Source organism: Rattus rattus, chromosome 4, assembly GCF_011064425.1.
Source record: "Rattus rattus isolate New Zealand chromosome 4, Rrattus_CSIRO_v1, whole genome shotgun sequence".
NCBI classification, from domain to species: domain Eukaryota; kingdom Metazoa; phylum Chordata; class Mammalia; order Rodentia; family Muridae; genus Rattus; species Rattus rattus.
Genome location: NC_046157.1, coordinates 14,019,985 through 14,040,950, shown reverse-complemented (window position 1 = coordinate 14,040,950; position 20,966 = coordinate 14,019,985). Strand labels below are relative to the sequence as shown.

At 41.9% G+C, this 20,966-nt stretch overlaps 1 protein-coding gene across 1 annotated transcript in view; it reads left to right on the top strand.

Moving 5' to 3' along the window:
* Cyld (CYLD lysine 63 deubiquitinase) overlaps positions 1 to 20,966 on the top strand; it is an 88,077-nt gene that overhangs the window by 11,592 nt on the left and 55,519 nt on the right. Inside the window, 2 exon segments of the mRNA XM_032899269.1 lie at positions 17,566 to 17,687; positions 18,751 to 18,793. Coding sequence (XP_032755160.1) covers positions 17,566 to 17,687; positions 18,751 to 18,793 — 165 coding nt within the window.

Genomic DNA, 20,966 nt, shown 5'->3' with positions numbered 1-20,966 from the left:
CATTCAAGCCTCCTGACAACTCAGGGACTTCGGCGTGAGCAGTTCCAGGTGGCACACAAAGGAAGTGGAAATGGAAGGGTCTTTCCCAGATTCACACAGCATTTAGAATGCAGGTGAAGCCTATTGTGTCTTGGGTGTAGTACCTATAATTAGACACACACATCAAGAAAGGCAGACACCTCAGATCTGTGTCATTGGCAGAGGGGATCATTAGCAATAACAATACTCTGAGAGACTTATCTCAAGAATGACAAAACAGGACAGGACGAATCCTGTAATTAATTCTTATTTCTAACAACTTTTTTTTATCCTCCACAAGGACACGGATAAAACCCTTAAGCCCTTGGAAATCCATATCAGAGCGGGCCTGTTTTTGCATTCTCTCAGATTAGCTCTGGAGGCTCTACAACACATATGTAAATGTCAAAATGTACACACATAAAGCTTTGATTGAATTTTAATACATGCACATCAGCTACAGACAGAATTACGCATAAATGAGTGATGTCCGTGTTCAAGTCTGCTGACGGCTGAAACGTCCTGTGCATTGAGTGTGTTTGACACTCATCTTCATGCTGACAGGACGGATCCGCAGAGCCATATACTGTCAAGAAATACACCTGCATTATTTCCTAAGGAAGAAGAATATTCTATTTGCCGCAAGTGTAGAGGAAAAGCTACCTATTTTTCAACAAGTCTAGATAACTATTACAGGGACGTCTTCTTGCGGTGACTTCCTTCCTGCACATAAAAAGTACATTAAAACTGGAAATTGAAAAGCAAAGAATTGTTGTCCTTGCCACGTTGCAGGATTGGAGCATGGTCTATAATTTGGTTGTAAAGGGAAGACAAAAGTAGAGTGACCTCACCAACTGAAATAGAGATCAACCGGTTCAATTCCTTTTTATGCTGTCCCAGGGATGGAAAGTCTTTCTAATCCTCTGAAGTCTCATCTCTGGTTACACCAGTTATGTAATGACCCTGCTCGAGATTACAGCTCATGGAAGGTGCAGCCCCCATTCTAAGTCACTCTTTTTATAATCCCCATTTGCATCATTTTTTTTCCATTTAGGCAGATGTGTTGTCAGAGGGCCACAATTCTAAAAAAAAAACAAACAAACAAACAAAAAAAATCTAATCTGGATTCAGCCTGCTAGTTTTGCCCTTAACAGCTTAGTGGCCATATTTTGTTTGAAAAACGATGTTTCTATTGCTAGAACTACCACGTGAGGCTCAAATGAGACACATAAAATACTTTAAGTGCTTTATAAACTACAAGGGCATTGTTAACTACTCCACAGTGAGATAAAGAATGGCTTATGAAAAGGGTCAGCAGGTAATAAGGGACTGTAATCTCCCTTGTCCAAAATAAAAATCCATTTGTCCTAAGATATAGTTCCCGAGTCAAGCCCCAGCAGGAGACCCTTCAATAGGGGCCACTATCTTTGTGTTTGGAAAATTTTAATTTTTTGTCACTTTTGCTTTTATAGTTAGTTACCTATTCTGAATTTTTTAAATTCTAGGGCTCACAAATATTGTGTGAAAGTGATAAATTGCCTGCAGGAAAAATCAGACCGGCAGAGATTTAAGTTTTGATCATTGATTTTTCTCATGATTGAGGAAACACATCTGCATAGAAGTCTTCCTTGGTTGTTTCTCTAATAACACAAAGCAAAGAGCTGGTCCGTCCATAGAGCTCAGGAAGTGCAGTTCCCCGGAAAAGGTGAAACAGTTCATCTTTGTGTGTTAATTGGGACACTTCGTGCCTGGCAAACTCACACCAGGCCTAAGGATAAGAGGTTTCCCTTGACGAGTGGGAGTGTTTGAAGTGTCAGCTGCTGCTCTGGACGGATGCTGGCACAGGATCGCCAAGGAAGGCCCTGCCATACACCCCAAAGCAAACCTCTTGAGAAACCAAGAGAGAAAAGTCCTCAGTAATCACATCTGAGTGCTTGTAAATGTGGGACACACTTCCTAAAGCCAAAGGGAAAGGGAAGATTCAACAGGGAATCAAAATGTTGTCTAATTATCCTGTTTGATTGGAAAAAAACAGGAGAACTAAAATATTGATCAGCTCCATGGTGTACACACTCCTGCCCAGTCCATGGCTAATCTGGTGTCTGACACTTAGTCTCAGAGCCTTTTTTTCACTCCGAAGCTCTTTTATACCCATCTCTTCAAGTATTTTATTGATCGTAAGTTGTACTGTTGCCAATATTTCCGTTAACTGTTGCCTTAATTCCATTATGAAATTAACTCGGATGTAACAAATGCCTGCTTGAGCCAGCTCTGCTTGCTGTGTTCGTTGACTGGAAAGTGGCTCTTTGTGGTGAGATGACAACTCTACATGTTGTGCTCATTCTACCTGTCCTCAGGCTAGACAGGGCGGAAGATGATGTCGGGCACCTTAGTCACACATCTTAGAGATTCAAAGAGTAGCCAATCAATTTTATCTTTCACCTCAACTCCAGCATTTGAAGCTCCTCAAAAATTATGCTGGGGACAAGGAGACTGAGTCCAGACTTGGTAGGTTAAAATGCTGTCACTGAATACCTGTGTATTTGTGGGGAGAGGAAAACTGTACCTATCACACATAGTGGCTCCTCTTAGAGCACCCTGGCATTGAGGGTTACAAAGCCAATTGCCCAGAGAGGCAGCAGAAGAATTCTTTATAGTTTAAGTTCACAGGCAACAGAGAGGAGGATTTACCTTGTGGGACATTTACATAACATCTTGCCCTTTTACTCCTACACAATATCCACTTACTTCTTCCCATGGGGTAGCTGTCAATCTTAACTTCTATCTGTAGAGGAGGGATTAGAGATTAGCGGATGTAAATGCTAGCTCAAGGATATTTGTGGGTCATAAATGACAGATTTACAACCCGAACCAGGTTCTCTTCTTCTTTAACATGAGCTAGTGAGTTGTAAGTCAGTCAAGCCTTGTGTTTGCCTGAAAGCGTGGGCTGAGTTAGTACAGCCTCTGAACACCATCCTGACCCCGGCAGAGAGCATCATGGGTACTCAAACCCAGTTCTGGCACTCTCATCCTTCCTTCTCTTTGTCCAGGCAGTTCCTGTCCCTGAGCAACAGCAGTGCCATTGCATTACATAGACTCCCAGACACAGACACTGCTAAGTGAATCCTAGTTTACCTTATTTGGAGCAACTCATCTAGCTTCATTTGGAAATCAATGCTAATCCAACTGTCCCTTCCAATTCCGTAAACAGAACTAATGTCTCTCCTACCTGCCTTCTGCAGCAGAAGCAGCGAGGTAGCTGTTTCGGGGAGAATTGATCTCTTTCTTGAGGGCAAAAGGCTAAGTTCCTTCTCAAGGATTTTTGCCAATGGCTCTAATTAGGGCATGCAAATAAACTTGTGCAAATGAAGTCGCAGAGCACAGAAGTCCAAGGAGCTGAAAAAGAATTTGTGCAAAATAAGCTCCCTTTATAATTTTGCACGATCTCCACCCAAAACTTTCCATTTCAATACAAAGAGATTAAGAATGTCTTTATTCCTGGAGTTTAGAATCACATATAGGACAATAACCAAAACCTGTAATATGAGTAGTGATTCTGCCTCTGGTAAACCTTAGTCTCAGATGAGTACAAGGAAATGACAAGGGACTTGTCATGCTCCAGGGAGCTAATATCAGTACCTGTAAAAGTTGGCTCTGGAAATACTTTCATTCTCCTCAGTTGAGATCCTTCAAATGCAAATACTATGTTACACGTATATGTTATTCCTGGTATATAAGCTCACTTCCTTTCTGTGCATCAACTGAGAATGTATCGACTTCAGTACTCTCATTGAAATATTTGCTGTCCACTGTGTGCCTGCCTGGGTTAGAAGGTCCCTCTCTATTAGCTTTTATATTATTGGTTGGAAAGAAGTAATCAATGAATGACAGGTCATGGCTACTTGATTTCAATGACTCTGTAGGTTTGAAACATTTGGTATGTTACATATGGAACGCCTATTGTTCAAAAAAATAAGTGTCATAAGCTAAGACCTATTTGCAAGGTAAAGAATGAGCTATGAGAGTATGCTAGTGAAGGTCACTCTGGTGCCGATGTGGGAGAGAAGGGTTTTCAAGCCATAACAAAGAATGGCAACTGAATGAACAAAGGAAGAGAAAAGCAAGCAGGCGCTATAAGAAAGGGGGTCTGAAACTATCTAATTAGAAGCATGCTGTAGATTAATTTGCAGTATCAAAGTTAAAATGTTAATTCCCCGGGCTAGAGAGATGGCTCAGTGGTTATGAGCACTGACTGAGCTTCCAGAGGCCTTGGGTTCAATTCCCAGCAACCACCCGGTGGCTCACAACCATCTGTGATGGTATCAGAGTATACTCATACATATAATAAATAAGTCTTTTTAAAAAACGTTAATTCCCACAGGATGTTCATTTGGTCTAATGTATCTGAAAATTTGGAGATGTCCAAGATTTCCTCATGAACACACAAAATATAACACTCCATGTTCAAACCCTAGACCACACTCACTTCCATTGCACAAAGGTGGAAATGGAGAAACATACACCAAAAAAGGAAGACTGCAGCATCATGGGAATATCTATGATGTGTGTGTATCTGTGTATGGATGTGTTCATGTGACTACAGAAGCCAGAAGTTGGCATTGGATCCTGTGGAACTAGAATGACAGGTTGTTGTGAATCCCCGGACATGGGTGCTGTGAATCAAAGTCAGACACTTTGCAAGAGCCATCTCTCCAGTGCTATACGGAAGTAATCTATTGAGGTTAATACTGAGTATTTATCATCACGGAGTTTGCTCTATAGTCTAACTTGCTTAACAAATGAGTAACCATCACAAGGACCAAGCCACAATCTTTATACAACTTCCTTTTATTCTTTGTTTTCTTCTTCATTCTGCTTATCGGTGAATTCACAAATATGGCCGTGATGGAAAAAGTCCATTTAACACATATCCTCAGGTCTAGCTGATATGTATCTCATGCAGGACATTGCTCCAGCCAGCCTTCCATTTTTCCTTCCCTAGTGTAAATGATACAGCATCGTTCATTCATGCAATCTATCATTTGTTCGTGGAATGTCTACTGGAGTGTGCTTAATTCCTGGGGGAGGCACTGGACATAGGAACATTCCCTAGTCTGAACCCTAAGATTCTCACAGCAAATGCATCTCCACACCTGTCAGAAGCATCGCGGGTTACAACTCCCCTCCCATCTCTGTTCCCTTCAGCCTGATTCCACCTGCTCAAAAGCGTCACACTTGGAGGATAAATATCGTAATCAGTAGGGAGCACATTGCCCCACTCCCTACACACACTGCTGGCTGACACTCAGGCTTTATGATCTTCAGAAATGTTGGGGGAAAGAACTCAAATAGAGTCCCTTCCTTCACTAAGCTTCTGATGAAGAATGTGGTTATTATCTTCCATAATCCTCAGCTAATGTCCCCACGCTTACGCTTTGAAAAATCGTTCCTCTAAAATTGGCTCCCTTCGTCTTTCCTGCCTAACCCACTTCCCAGCACTCCTGTGGCTTTTGTTCAGAAAAGGGCAGAATCATTGTGGTGACTTAGAATTCATCTTTTTGATGCTTATTCGTGATTCATTAGTCTTTTCAATCACTTAGCTTTCTTTCCAGATTTAGAAAACCAGAGTTTTTGATATTGCTCCAATAAAAATTATGCTATGGATATTTTTACAGTATTGTGTGTGTGTATGTGTGTGTGTGTGTCTGTGTCTATGTGTGTGTGTGTCTGTGTGTGCGTGTGTGTCTGTGTGTGTGTGTGCGTGTGTGTATCTGTGTTGTGTGTCTGTGTGTGTCTGTGTGTGTGTCTGTGTGTGTGTCTGTGTGTGTGTCTGTGTGTGTGTGTCTGTGTGTGTGTGTGTCTGTGTGTGTGTGTGTGTGTGTGTGTCTGTGTGTGTGTCTGTGTGTGTGTGTGTGTGTGTGTGTGTGTGTGTGTGTGTGTGTGTGTGTGTTTAAGAACTGCCAAGATCTCTAAAAGTGGCCAATGATGGACTGTGGCTGAATGGGGATGGATACTTGTGAAGAGTCAGGGAGAAAGATTACCACGATGCCTCCCAGAACACACCACAGTGGAGTGCTGATACCCAGACTGTGACACACAGACACCTAAAATGCTGCATCGGGTGTGGTTGGGGAGGGGGCATCAGGAAATGATATATTTTCATGGTAAGGAAATTGTGGTAGAAGAGGATCACTAATCACAGCTACTGTAAGTTACACACACACAAAAAAAGAATCTTCCAATATACCTGACAATCAAAATAAAGGCATTATCAAGATCATTCCCAAGGTTTGTCTCGCCACTCCAGGCTGATCAGTCACTTCCCCAACACCATACTCTTTCCAGAGCGACAACTCTCATCTCCTCTTCTCAGGGTTACAGAGGTTGGATGACAAAGTTCACTATTTCTCCTCTGCTTCCCTGCAAGACCTTGACTAGATCCCAGCCCATAAAGGTGGAACCCCAAGATTCTTCTCAAGGCTTGCCACCCACAGGACTCAGATTATGGTGGTTTAAATAAGTACAGCCCCATAGACTCTCGTGTTTGAATGCTTGGTCCATGGATGTGATATTACTAGGAGGTGTGGTTTTGTTGGAGGAAGTGCGTCACTGTGTGGGCGGGCTTTGAGGTCTCCTATGCTCAAGCTACATACAGTGTGGCACACAGTCTCTTGCTGCTACCTGTGAATCAAGATGTAGAACTCTCAGCTCCTTCTCTAACACCAAGTCTCCCTGCACATTGCCATGATTCCCACCATGGACTAGCTCTCTGAACTGTAAACCAGTCCCAATTAAATGTTGTCTTTTGTAAGAGTGGCTGTGGTCATGGTATCTCATCACAGAAATAAAACCCCCAAGACACAGGGCAATGGGAGAGAAGACACTACCCAATCTTTGCAGCATGTACAGAGTCCAGCTTTGAAAGTGTCCTATTCATGCTAATCATAAGTCAGTACCCTAACTCCTTCAAGAGCAGCAGTTATCAATCCCAGTTAAACATGAGTTGTCATATACTAGGTACTAGATTTCATGCTCTTGCCCCAAGGAATAGCCATAAGGCTATGTTAACTGTCATCATAGGACCAGTTTTCTCTCTTTTCCCTTAGTCCATTACTAAGCTAATTATGTAGGAGCAGAAGCCATGCAAGTCATAAAATATATTTGCCTTTCAAGAAGACACTGGGATTCATCTTGCAAGATTATTTCTGCTGATACTTACTGGTCTATTTTTCTCTTTCCAAACCAACACCTTGGCCAGAAGATACATCAATCACCTGGACCTTAGCATCGTTAGCATTGTGTACTGTGTTTTTCTATACAAGAGAAATTTCCACTGTATGGTCCACTCTCCTGTAGTGTGTTGCTTCACAGTCTTGACTGTATTATAAGGACTTAGCAATCTTTCTGAAAATACTGAAATTCAAATTCCATCATGATTTATTAAATTCAGAGCTCAGGCTACCAAGCTGAACAGGGGCATTGCTTTAAATAGAATTTTGAAAGTATGGTCAAGATTGAGGTCAACCGATATTGGTGTGGGAAACTACAAATACCAAGGGCGTAACGTTTCTTTGGACTGTTTTCTTTCCCGAGATCTTCTAATGCATGTCATGTACTGTGCTGGCTAGTTTTCTGTCTACTTATAGTCATCTTCTGTGATTAATGAGCGAGAGAGAAGATCAGAACCACTGAAGTGAAACTTGTACTTTACTGGGACAACTGATGATAGAGAGCTGGAACTGAGAAATCAGTGGTGATTATGAGTAGATCAGCATCTTCGCAATGAAATCTGAGAAGAATTTATAAGGCCATGGGACTTTTTAAGTTTGGAAAATGCTTTATATTGTGATGTCTTCATTAATATATTATCTTGGGCACGAACAAGGAGATGTTGTGATTTAACTGTGATGTGTTTATGGGTCAAACCCATAAGAGGTCAGTCTTGCTGGCTAGTTTTATGTCAACTTGACACAAGCTGACATCACCTGAGAGGAGGGGACCTGAGAAAATGCTTTCATAAGATCTGGCTGCAGAGCATTTTCTTAATTAGTTATTGATAGATGAGTGCACAGCCTATTGTGGGTAGACAATATACTGAGGTCTATAAGGAGACTGAGCAAGCCATGAGGAGCAAGCCAGTAAGTAGGACTCCTCCATGGCCTCTGTACCAGCTCCTACCTCCAGATTCCTTCCTTGTTTGAGTTTCTGTCCTGACTTCCTTCAGTTATGAATAGTGATGTGGAAATGGAAGCCAAATAAACCCTTTCATCCCCCACATTGCTTTTGATCGTGGTGTTTTATCACATCATTAATAATGCTAACTAAGATATCTACAGAAATATTCTTAATTTTTTCTCTGAAATTCCATATGATCTATCTCTAAATACATATTTGAGAAAAATAATATAAGCACATCAAGGAATCTAGAATGCCTATGTTTATTGCTGCTCTATTAACAATAGCTAAGATACAGATTCAATCTACAAGAAAGAAAATTAATCTACAGAATGAAAACCAGCCAAGCTGGAGAGGATTGGAGGGAGGTTAAAGAATGGGTACTCAAATGTAAGTAAAAAATAAGAAGGTGTGGGGCTGGAGAGATGGCTCAGTGGTTAAGGACACTGACTGCTTTTCCAGAGGTCCCGAGTTTAATTCCCAGCACCCACAAAACAGTTCACAACTGTCTGTAACTCCAAGATCCGACATACTCACGCAGACACAAAACACCGATGCACATAAAATAAAAATTTTTACTGGGGAGGACTAGAATAAAACAATGTCTTCTTGACATGATACACTCGTGAACCATAGCTGTTGTAGTTACCTGCACAAAATCAAACCAGTCAATATTCTAGCTTGGAGATGCGCTCATAAGCTCCAACCCCCAACTCAGGACCAACAGACAAATGATGGTTTCCGAGGGAGCAAGGGTCTGTTTTCTTTAAACCTGGTAGGTGTGGCTCCTACTAGGCTGTCCCCCAGTGGGTGGCTGCATACCCAAGGCTGTGTGGTGCACAAGTCACTACAAACTAGAGTCAATGGGTTAGAAATAAAGGGCTGTTCTAGGAGCTGAATGGAGGCAGAAAATAGGCATGGGTGTGGGGCAGGTGGGAAGAGGGATAAGGTTTGAATAAGATAAAAATGCAGTGTTTGAGGGGCTTGAGAAATAGACCAGCCATTGAGACCATTTTTTTCTTCTTCCAAGGACACAATTTTGTTTCTCAACATTCTTATGGCAACTCACAACATTTTATAATTATAGTTGCAGGGATGTCACACCCTCTTCTGGCTTCCACAGGCAGGGGCATGCACAAAGTACACAGACATACATGTATACATGGAGGCAAATGTTGGGGGCACAGAGGTCCTTGTACTCACAGAGAAACATTAAGAAAATCGAGAATGTTAATCATGCAAGGATGTCTCCTAAATGGAGGGGATAAAAATCAAATGCCTATATCCCATCCAGAAAGCTGTGAGTGGACGTTGTTGATGCTCACTCTGGTGAGCTTTCTGTTATCTCTGGAGGCAGACCTTACCCACCTTTTGCTATAGTGGCAGATCTCACTCAAACTCCCCAGAACGATTATCCCAGACTCTTCCCTCCCTAGACAATTACCTATGGGATCAAGTTCTGCCTCGCCCCTGGGGTATGTGAACTCTGAAAAGGGAGGGTGTTAGGTTACTTTACATCCTCTCTGCCATAGGGTGCAGGGGGTGGGATGGCAGAATGCAGCCTAAGATGGGGGTCCCGGCCTGGGTGAGAAACAGCACAGACTAAGAGAGAGGAGGCAGGAGTTCCCAAACTCCGGGGTGTCCAGTTGGAACAATGTGTGGGGTGAGTGTTTATGTCAGGGCAGAGGGGCCTTCTGCGGGAGACTTAGGCAGCATGGCGCTATATGATGAAGGCTTACCCCATGGAGGTTCTCGATGAGAGAGACAGGTCCTTGCTTGTCCAAACTGTTCATTCAGTGTTCATCTTAAAAAATGGATGCATCATACTTACTCAGGGTGTGCTAGAGATTAAATACCTTTTGCATGAAGGAATGTCTGGAAAGGGAAGCTTATTGGCTAAACCTTTGGGGCCAGCCCATCCAGGTACTTCATTGGCACGGAGAACTCTGTGTTATGTGGCTAGTGGTCAGTATCCTCATGTGGGGTGTGATGGTCATGTGTTCCAGGACAGGAACTGAGTCAGGAGTAGATGAAACTCCCAAGCATTCTCAGATACAAGAAGTACTGGAGTTTCTGAGTCTGCTCAACCTTCCTAATTTGTGTCTAGTGACATGGTTCCATTTGCTCCACAGCTACCCATCCTTCGAATAGATGTCACATGTACTTTATGTGCTGCTGATCTCTATGCTGCTGGTCAGAGACCATACTAAGCTTTTTGGCTTTAGAACCGACGCTCATGGTCACATGTACTCTGTAAAATGGCTTCTATGTAGTCACACCTTAAACTTTATTTTGCACCTGGAATTGGATGGATTGGACTTGTTGTTGCCTGGAAACCTTTTCCCACATTGTACCGTGATTTCAATGTGCTGAAATGAGCTGCCTGGCATTAGAGTTCTCAAAGTCTGGTTCAGGTTGACAAAATCAATCTGTACTGTTTTCATTCCTATCTCTTCAGGAAGTTCACTTCCCTGACAGGACAACTCTGGGCCCCCCCTCAAGCAAAATTTTCATAGGTTTAAAAATAAAAATAACAATATTAAAAATATATTGCAGAGAAGTAATACAAATATTTTTTATTTAAAAGGAGAGGCTGAAGAATGTGGAAATTCAATGGAGTTCTACCTAAAACAAGAGAGTAATGAGAGCTAATGTCTGAAATGGAAAAATCAAGAAGCATGCAACATCAGAGATAGACAAGACTCCAGGAACTGAAAATTTGAGACAGAATTAAAGCCATGAGTTGGAGGTAAGACTTGGCTACATAGCAAGACCTTGTTAAATTTCCTTTTTACCAAATAAAGGTTACTACAAGGCAAACAAACAAAAGCAATAATTAAACAGCATTAAAAAATATTTCCAGAATACTGGAGCTCTGAGGTAGGAGCCTTGATAGCTCATTAAAAATATTGGCAGCATCATTTTACTTTAGTTAAAATGCTGTGCCTGGTTCAAACAAGTTAAGAATTTACTTACAAAACCAGAAGAGCTGGGTAGACCAGTAGGTGATAGTGAAATGAAGGAGAGCCCCATAGTTGCCTGTGCCATAAAATGAGGCTGGGTTATGTTCCCTGATGCCCTTGTTCAGCCTGGCTCAGCACAAAGCTGGCAACTGTTAAGTTTCTGGGAAGCACTGAGGTTCACAGTAAGACACTGGCTCATCCTGCTGCCTTTGCCCCTCTTTCGGAAATCCAAGTCTAAGGCATTTGAGCAGTACAGGAGGCAGAGAATGAAATTCTCCATGTTTCTGGAGCTATAAAGCAGTGTCTCACAGGCATCCAGGTCTCTTGGAATCTGTTATGAAGCTGATTCTGGTGGTTCTTAATAGCTGGAAAGCCCATGTCTTCTGATCTGTGCCTCTGTGGGTTTGGCATTTGTATTCGAACAGAGAGCTGGATCTAATAACACCAGCCTGTAGGCCAGTGGTCATGCCTTGCTATTGACACAGACTGCAGCATCCACGTCTTGGAGCATCCTGGTGCTTCCTCTGACTAGCCGTGTAACTTCTGCCCACGACTTGCATTAAGCTTAGATTCCTTGCCTGCAATCATCTGTCTCATTGTGACTCTTGGAAGAAAATAAATGGGTTAATTTAAACAAAGTGTTCGTGCCATGATCCATCCTGGGCTAACTTTTCTGGATTTCAGTCCCTCAGCCCTCCTGGTGCCTCACTTTGTCAGATACTCACTCACCAGGCAGGGCATTCTTCCAGCCTACTCTCCCTGGTGCTGCTTGTTATGGTAGGCAGCTGAGACGGTGCAGCCAGTGGCCTCTGCTTGGGTAGTGAGACAGCTTCCTGAACAACGCACGAGTGCATCTCTCTACCTTTCTGCACATCTGTGCAGAGAAAAAGCATATACTCCATAGCTGTCTAGAGTCCACACTCTCCTGTGAAGAAAGGAATGCTGATTTCTCTGAAGTGGCTCGCCATGTAGACACGTGACATTTGCAGGTTGATGAGGCTGAAGTACCTGCTTGGTGAGAAAGAAAAGCCCATATTGGCCTTGGAAGTGTTAATGACTCTGTGCCCCATGTGCTTTACAAAAGAAAAGAGCAGAGAGGACTCTGCCTTGGGAGAATGCCTGACACATCTTGAAGAAAACCAGTTTCCTTTTACTCAGTTGCTGTGTGCCTTACGTTTTTGGAATATCATGGCTACAAACTTGATTTCTATGTACACACATCTCAGCAAAAAGACCATGGTTTACCTTGAAAGTACAGAGTTCTTAAATTTCCATTGTGTCTTATCTCCTCCGTTTCCATGGTTCACGCTCTTCAATACTTTCTCCGGTTCCCTTAAATCAGCAGTTCTTGACCTAGGGGTCATGACTCCTATGGGGTTTGAACTACCTTCCATAGGGGTTGCCTAAGACTGTTGGAAAACACAAATATTTTCATCATAATCCATGACAGTACCAAAATTGCAGTTATGAAGTAGCAACAAAAATAATTTTGAGGTTGGAGGTCACTACAATATGAGGAACTATATTAAAGGGCTGCAGCACTAGGAAAGTTGAGAACCGTTACACTTGATCTGAGTCTTTGTGTACACACACTCCTAGGGGCACCAATCAGCCTTTCTGTTGCTGGAAGACTGACTTCCTGCTTTTCACCTCAGACGCTTCTCCGGAAGAGCCCTTTCCCCGTGCCCTAGACCTTATCAAAATCAAAGCCTTTAGATTTTCATTTTCTACATCCAGAACTTTTCTACAGCAACAATTACCCATGTGTGGTGACTGACATTACTCTGGGGTGGGGGTGTATCCTTTTGTAAATCAAAGTCCTTCCAGGGGCTACCTCCAAACTCTCCAATGTCATCCTTTTCTTTTATATACAACTGGAAATGGGCAAACCCGATCTTTATCCTGAAAGCCCAGGACATTGAACAACCCTTCTTGTTATTCACGGCCGTTGAAGGGGAAGCTCCTTTGCTCTTGATATGTTCTTATTTCTTGCCTCTGAAGAATTCTTGCTTCTTAATCTGACCTCGCTCCTGAAGTTACCATGTCTATTTTACACCACACTAGCCCACCCAGCAATATCCTTCTCTTTTCATTCCCTGAAGTCATCAAAAATTCAAGCCATTGTATCTTACCACCATCTTACTGAAAATCTGAGTAATTCTCAGATTTCTGTGACAAACACAAATAGGTCATTGCAGAGAACGCCTGACTGTACTAAAATTATTTTTCTCCTTCACTCGGATCCTTTCCTAGACAAGATATTCCAAAGAGAGCTCATGGGCTGAATATAAACCACAGACATATTTTGTTTGGTCAGCCCAGTAAATAAAATTTTAATTAGCTCCAACATTTTTTAAATAAGCTTTCTTCCAGATTTTGATTTTTCTCGAAAGCCTGGAAGATCTGACAGTGCTGACTCTCCAGTCATGCAAGGCCATGACTGGCTAGAAGATAGCCATGACCACTCTAGCCCAGGCTTGCTTTTTGCAGTACCATCAGCTGCAATCCAGAGCAAGGTGTGGCGCTCTGCCACACCATCAGGTTTCCCTGTAAGCACCTAGACGTGTCTTGTATTGCTTGGGAACACTGTCCCACCCCTTTTCACAGAGACTGATAGCTTTCTCTAAGAAACAACATTCTGTCTTGTACCTAGCAGAATATTTGTCTCTGCTGTGTTTTGAATGCTCATGTTCTTCCCCAATTTACATTCTGAGCCCTTTACCCCTAGTGACAGTATTAAGACATTAATCACTTTGGGAAGCACTTCCTTCCTGTAGGCAGAGACCATTTTAGGAGAGGTGCCCTGATTTAAAAAAAAAAAAAAAAAAAAAAGACTGGAGAGGTAGCTAGATCTTTCTACCATGTGAGAGTACAGCAAGAACAGACCACCTGTGAACCCAGAGACAGTTCCCTAACAGGTGCTCAATCAGCTGATCATTTCATCATTGTCATTTGAATATTTTTGGCCCAGAGAGTGGCACTATTAGGATGTTTGGCCCTATTGGAGTAGGTGTGGTCTTGTTGGAGGAAGTGCATCACTGTGAGGGTGGGCTTTGAGACCCTTCTCCTAGCTGTCGGAAAGGCAGTCTTCTCATAGCTGCCTTCCAATCAAGAAGCATAACTCTCAGCTCCTTGTCCAGCGCCATGCCCGTCTGGATGTTGCCATGCTTCATGCCATGATGATGATAATGGACTGAATCTCTGAAACTGTAAGTCAATCCCAATTAAATGTTGTCCCTTATAAGAGGTGCCTTGGCCATGGCGTCTCTCCACAGCAATGGAAACCCTAAGTGAGAAAATCATGAACTTTCAGTGTTAAGAACTGTGAAAAAAATTTAAATTGTTGTTCGTAAGCTGTCCCATTTATGGTACAAGGACATTCATTTTGAGGCAACATCTGCTTTATTTATGAAATGGCCAACATAGGTCGCTCTTCTTTTATCTCCAACAATGCCTGTTTAAGGCTTCAGAATGCTTCTTTCCATAGCATTTATTTACCTTGATAGACTTATGCTACTCCTACAGAGGGTGGAAGTAGATTTTAGCTTAAGAATTGCTCCCAAACAAAGTAGCCAGTAAGTAGCAAAGCCAAGATTCCAACCCAGACCCTCTAATCCACCCAGCAAACCTACCCAATGCCATCAATCAGCTAGGAGTTTGTTTGGGAGGAGGGTGCTAGATGGAAGCACCTGGGCCAGCTGGAGCTTGTGAGCATTTGTCAGCCTGAACATCCTCACCCATCATTCAAGACAGTGGGCGATCTCTTCTCCTTCCCACACAGACTGGTTTCTGGGCTGACTTACAACCCGAAACATTATAGCTGCCAAGCGCTGCTAGAGATCACCTAGCCCAACAGCTTCGTCTTATAAATGAGGAAATTGGTCACTCATCCTTGCAAGCTGCTTCAGACACCTCTTTAGAACAGAACATGTCCATTTTGCCAACATACACATTTCTGGCCAGGGTACCATGGGTAATTGATAATAAACCTTTAAGTAGAGAACTTTCTAGATGGTTTTGAATTATGGTAAAAGAAACAGCAAAAAAAAAAGTTTAGGTTACAATAAGGGTCACTAGGAACAATGTTGGTGTTTAGTGAGATTTGCAGAGAGCCCCTCTGCATCCTTTAAAATGCTCTGAGATGTTAACACATCTATCCTCAAAGCAATTCAGAAATCTTGTTCAGAAATGATGACTCTTCCAAGGCCAATAAAAATACAGAAGTGGTTTTAATTTGAAAGATTACCAAATACATAAGCAAAAGATAGCATGGATGTATTTAACCCCTGGGCAGGACAGCAAGTGAACCAAAGAGGAAGAAAACAAGGATCTAGAGCTCCTGCTACCTATTATAGCAGATTTGGCTACTTGTTAATTAGTTTTTTAAACTAATTTTCAGATTTAGCAAATAAAAGGAGAGAAATTCTAGTTAAATTTGAATTTCAGATAGTCCTAAATAATATTTAATAAAATACGTTTCATAAATTATTTGGAGCATAGTCTCATCAAATATTATTCATTGTCATCAGCAGCTCAATTATACTCAGCATATTATACGTTATGGTATGTCACATACCGATCCCATTCTCTGCCTCAGTGCATCAGAAGACAGTTCCGGAGATGACAAAGCCATTGATCATGGCCGGGAGCAGCTTCTGCTGTGATTGACTCCTGCAGAGCTGGGCAATTGTCTACATCCTCTTTATTGGCTCCATTAGTGACATGCTTGAGTAACAGAACAAGCTCAGCTTGAAAAACCAAGTGTTTCTAAAGAGCCTCAGCTTCTTAATATCATTGACAACTTGAAACAACCACTTGGCCCACTGACATCAGCATATGGAGCCCATGTTGAACAACAAACAGAGGGACAGAGGGACATCCCATGACATAGTGTGTGGAGCTTGTTGAGCATCAAAAGAAGACCAGGTTTAATCCCCATGCCTGGCTGGCTAAGGACTTCATCCTTCTACATGTTTGATCCCCTCAAAATGGTGACTGCAGTTGTGCCTGATGTGAGGTCACCTCATGTACAGACTCAAATTTCTTTTGTACTTGAGAGGAGAGTAAACAAGACTGCCATCCAACTCATCACAGAAATGAAAATGTAAATATTTGATTTTGCAACACAGAGAGACATCAGTACAGTAGCCAAGGCAAGACCTGACTCTGTGGTCATTCACATGCCTGCCACACTATTTTGAAGACTTACATGCAAATATCTCATGAAGATGGAATGGTCAATGTGTTCACCTTGGAGAATGGAGTGTGTTTGCTGCCCTTGCTGACTTTAATTGTATTTTTACTGACTTTCCATGAACAGTTTTTCTTTTAATATGTGAAACATTAAATGATGTATTAGAGTTTCTTCTTTAAGGCGAAACATCGACACAGGTTAACTTTTAAAGAAAAAGGTACCTTTCAGCTTTATATACATATACACACAATTTGGGCATCTGGTGAGATCATGGACACGTGTGTCCCCTTGTGTCTTCATCTGCAGAAGGAATCACTGATTATGAACTTGGTCTCTGAGCCAGGCATGATAGTGCATACCTATAATACTCATACTTGGGAGGTGAGTCAGGAGAAGCACTGTGAGTTCAAGGCCAGCTTGGGCTACTTAGTGAGTCTGGGGTCAGCCCAGTCTAAACAACAAGACAAATTCTCAACAAACAAATGGGAATTCAGCCCTGGGATCCAGAGAAAACTATAGGTCCTGATGGTTTTTCATGTTTACTGAGTATGTGATCGCCAACAATTTTTTGAACCTTTTAAAGGTTTCTCCATCTGTGAAACAGAGCTAGCTGTGTTACAGCATTAATGTGGGCAGTGACTGAAGCAATCTACATCAATTTGGAAGATTCCTGCTCCTTTTAAGTTCTCAAAAAAAAAAAAAATCCAGTCACCAATAGCTTTTATATCACAAGTAATGAATATAATTACTTGATGTAGAGCAATAAAGAATCACATACATGACTAAACCATCAAACTGACCATACAAACAACTGGCTGTGAGGAAGATCATATTACTTTTTATTATAACAATTAGGAAATTTTTTAATGACTGGAATTTCTTCTACTAAGTCATAGAGAGACACACAGACCAATGACAGACATGCAGATGCGTAGACACACACAGACACACACAGACACACACACACACACACACATTCATACATACATGTACACAGAAACAAACACAGGACAAACACACTATTAAAATCTAAAACAGTGTACATGAAAAAATAGAATCTTCGCCTTACTCTGCTGTCTTTGGGCAGCAACTCTGCTATTTTGCTTTGTGGCTTTTCAATAGTGATTGTGTGCTATTAGGTGGGCAATGACATTTCCTTAAAGGGCTAAATTTACGACTCCTTCTCTTCTTCTCTTCCTCTTCTCTTTTTCTTAGGAACTGCCCACTGTTTCCACGCCAAAGAGGATTTCCCATATTCTGAGGCAACACTTCTTTTCCGCCCTCCACCATCTGTTTCTGAAGAGGATCCTTTGCTCCTTGTGTCCAGGACTCATCAGGTGAGCTAAGTGGGAACACTTGAGTAGTTCTGTTCAAGCAGCGCACATGACATAGAAATTGATAGCATTATAAGTACAAAAATTCATGGATAATAATCCCACGTAATGTGGGAGGGTGAGGCTAATTCAAAGAACAAAGCAAAGGATGTATGTGGAAGAATGGCCAGAAGTGGGGTCACACAGGGTGTGGGTGGCACGTGAATGGAGCACAGGTGACAGGGACCCTCTTCTCCATAGTTCCATGCAGACTCAGGGGACGTACGCTGCAACGAAAAGAACACGCAAGCTGGGTACAGCTCACACCATATTGAGATCATTTAAATTAAGCAAGGGGCTTTCTTTTTTACTCTTGCATCACCTCAATAAAGACTCCCTTCTGTTCATCCAGAGGCACTGGGGATGGAGGCAGAGTGATATAATTGTAATAGAAATATCAGGAGAGTTAGCATTCCGATTTGGAGTTCTAAGAATGTTCTTGATGCTCAACTTCAGAGGCAAAACTATGAAAGCCGAAGCTTGAAGTTCTTAGTTTAAAGAGAAAAAAAGAGGATTTTGTGAATCAAAAGGCAAAGCCCTAAAGGAGCTAAGCATGAAATACATCCACCAACAAAAGGCTGGGAAGAGAATAGAGCTGGTGTCAGTTTCCTGCAAGGAGAAGAGGCTCACTGAAGATGCCTGGCCTTCTCCAAAGTGGTTTTTAAAAGTTAGACAATTTCAGTGTTTCAAAAATATCATATGGGACAACCAGAAAAAAGATAAAGTATACTGTCCAGCATTTATAATACAAACTAACAAAAAGAGAATTAAAGACACATGGGGTCAAGGAAACAAACCTGTAATCTATTTGAGAAGAGGGCTCCTCTTGGGGTGATGCACAGAGCATACCGACGAAGGAAGAACATCTCAGGGGGAACAGGAGGAGGCCCAGGCCTTTGCTGAGCGAGTAATAGTTATTCCTGTGTGCTGTCATCTTCTTCGTCCTACTACATGAGAACCCTGGGGACTAGCCCATCTATCTATAAAGAACTTAAATGTACTGCTTCATGACTCTGGTGCCTCACAGGATGTCAACTGTAGTGTGGGCTTTCAGGTCACACTCTCAGACAGTGAGAAGTGAAAGAAAAAGTGGGCATGAATGCTTTGTCTGAGAGAAAAAATAGAGGAGGAGGGAGAAGGTGAGGAAGGGGGGAGGGAGGGGGAGAGGGAGAAGGGAGAGGGGAAGGGGAGACAGAGACCAAGACAGAAAAACAGAAAGACTGACTTAGCCTGGTGTGGGCATTTGAACTCTTAAAGACCATCCCCAAATGAGACACCTCTGCCCATAAGGTCACAACCACTCCAAGGCTATACCTTTGAATTCTTCCCAGAGTTCCACTAACTCTCCCAAGCACTCAGACACATTAGCCTATAAAAGCCGTTCCCTTTCAAATGACCACATCATGTCAATGTGGAGAGGGCTACCATGTTATCCTCAGACCTCCACATTCATGCCATGACATTTGTCATTCCCCTGAAAACATCATGCACACATACCCATGTTAATAAACAAAACAAAACAAAATATTTTTAAAGTATCCAGTTATAGTGAACGTCATTCTTAAGCATGAGACTCTAAACAAGGGCCAATTATTGTCCTCTAATATAGCTGTTAACACTGAGGGAAGAGTCCTATGGATGTGTACAAATACCCGTATTACCATGATAGGGGAAACCTTTTTAGGTTTCCAAGTTCTGGATAGATCAAGCAAAAAGAAAACAGTAGCATTTACAGATGTTCGCTTTTCATTTACAAAAATGCAATGGCCCACTTTGTTCTGGAATGGAGCTAGCTTATGATAAATGTTGAAGGCATCCTTGTGTATCTAAAAGACAGACATTAAATCATGGACAGTTTTCCAAGTTAAACTCTTGACCATCTCCCACTAAATGACAGTACAGCTAATGCTGCTGATCTTGCTATTCTTCCCATTGAGTGGTATGAGTCCTATGATTCTGTCCACCGGTGTTTTCAGAATGTGTGTGTGCTACCACAGAGCGTGCATCGTCCTTTCGTAGAGGGCTCAGACACAGTCTTTCTTCGCAAAGATAAAGTACTCACATCTGAGCTGGTTTGAAGAGCTTCCAGGGAAACAGCAGAATAAAGCAGAAATCCCTACAGATAAGAGAGAACTTGGGGTGAGTGTGGGAAGCTGACTGCTGGTCATTTCCACGAGTAAAAGATCTGAATGATGCTCATTACAAGCAAGGACATAAAATCAATCCAAAACTTAATGAATATTTTCAAAGACAAGTAGATCATTCTAATTTATGGTAATTGATGAAAACGATCTTAACAGAGAATACATCTTCAGGTGTAAAATATAACAGCTCTGGGACATAATATGCCATTAGTGGTCATTAATGAAATCCCAAAGGTAAGTTTGAGAATCTCAAGTGAAAGTCACTGGCCTTCCTGGGGGTGTGGCTTGGTGGTAGAATGCTCGATTAGCATGTGTGGGGCTCTGGGCTCCATCCACAGTTCAGAAAATTAAAAAAGAAAAAGTAGTAAGAAAATCCTAGGAGATGTTAGAATCAAATTTAAAAATGAAAGTGCAGTAAACATTAACATTTTTGAAAATAACTGAAATTATGATACTATATTCTTGTGTGATGTCATGCAAAGAGATAGGCCATGGACTTTGAAGGCACTGCTATCTTTCTAGGACCTTCACGCCCTGCCATACTTCTGACATACTTGATTTAGTAACAGTTTCCTATACAATGCAAAATATCAGGAGATTTTTGTACTTGACTAAGATGATATCTTGGGAGACTGGGAATGATTGGTATATGGGCAGATTAAGCAACGATCAAGGACAACATTTTGACTTTTAGCAAGAATAAACCAATACACTAAAGATGACTGCAAAACTGAGATCACCAAGGACTAGCGTTATGTGAGGACTACTAATGTTATGTGAGGACTACTGTTATGTGAGGACTACTGTTATGTGAGGACTAATGCTATGTGAGGACTAATGCTATGTAATGTTATGTCCAGCTGAGGCTGGAGCTGATTTGGAAGAGCCCTGGTTCTAACTACAGCAAAGTTCTATTTACACAGGCCTTACAGTAAATTCTACACTCACATACATTTCTTAAAGAACAACTCAGAGTGTCAAACTGCACACTTCCAATAAGAAACACAGTCACATTTAGCTGCTTTGTGCTATGTAAAAGTTAGAGAGAGGAAGTATGTTTAAAATACACTCAGGAATTACGGTTTCAGCCCTGTGGCTT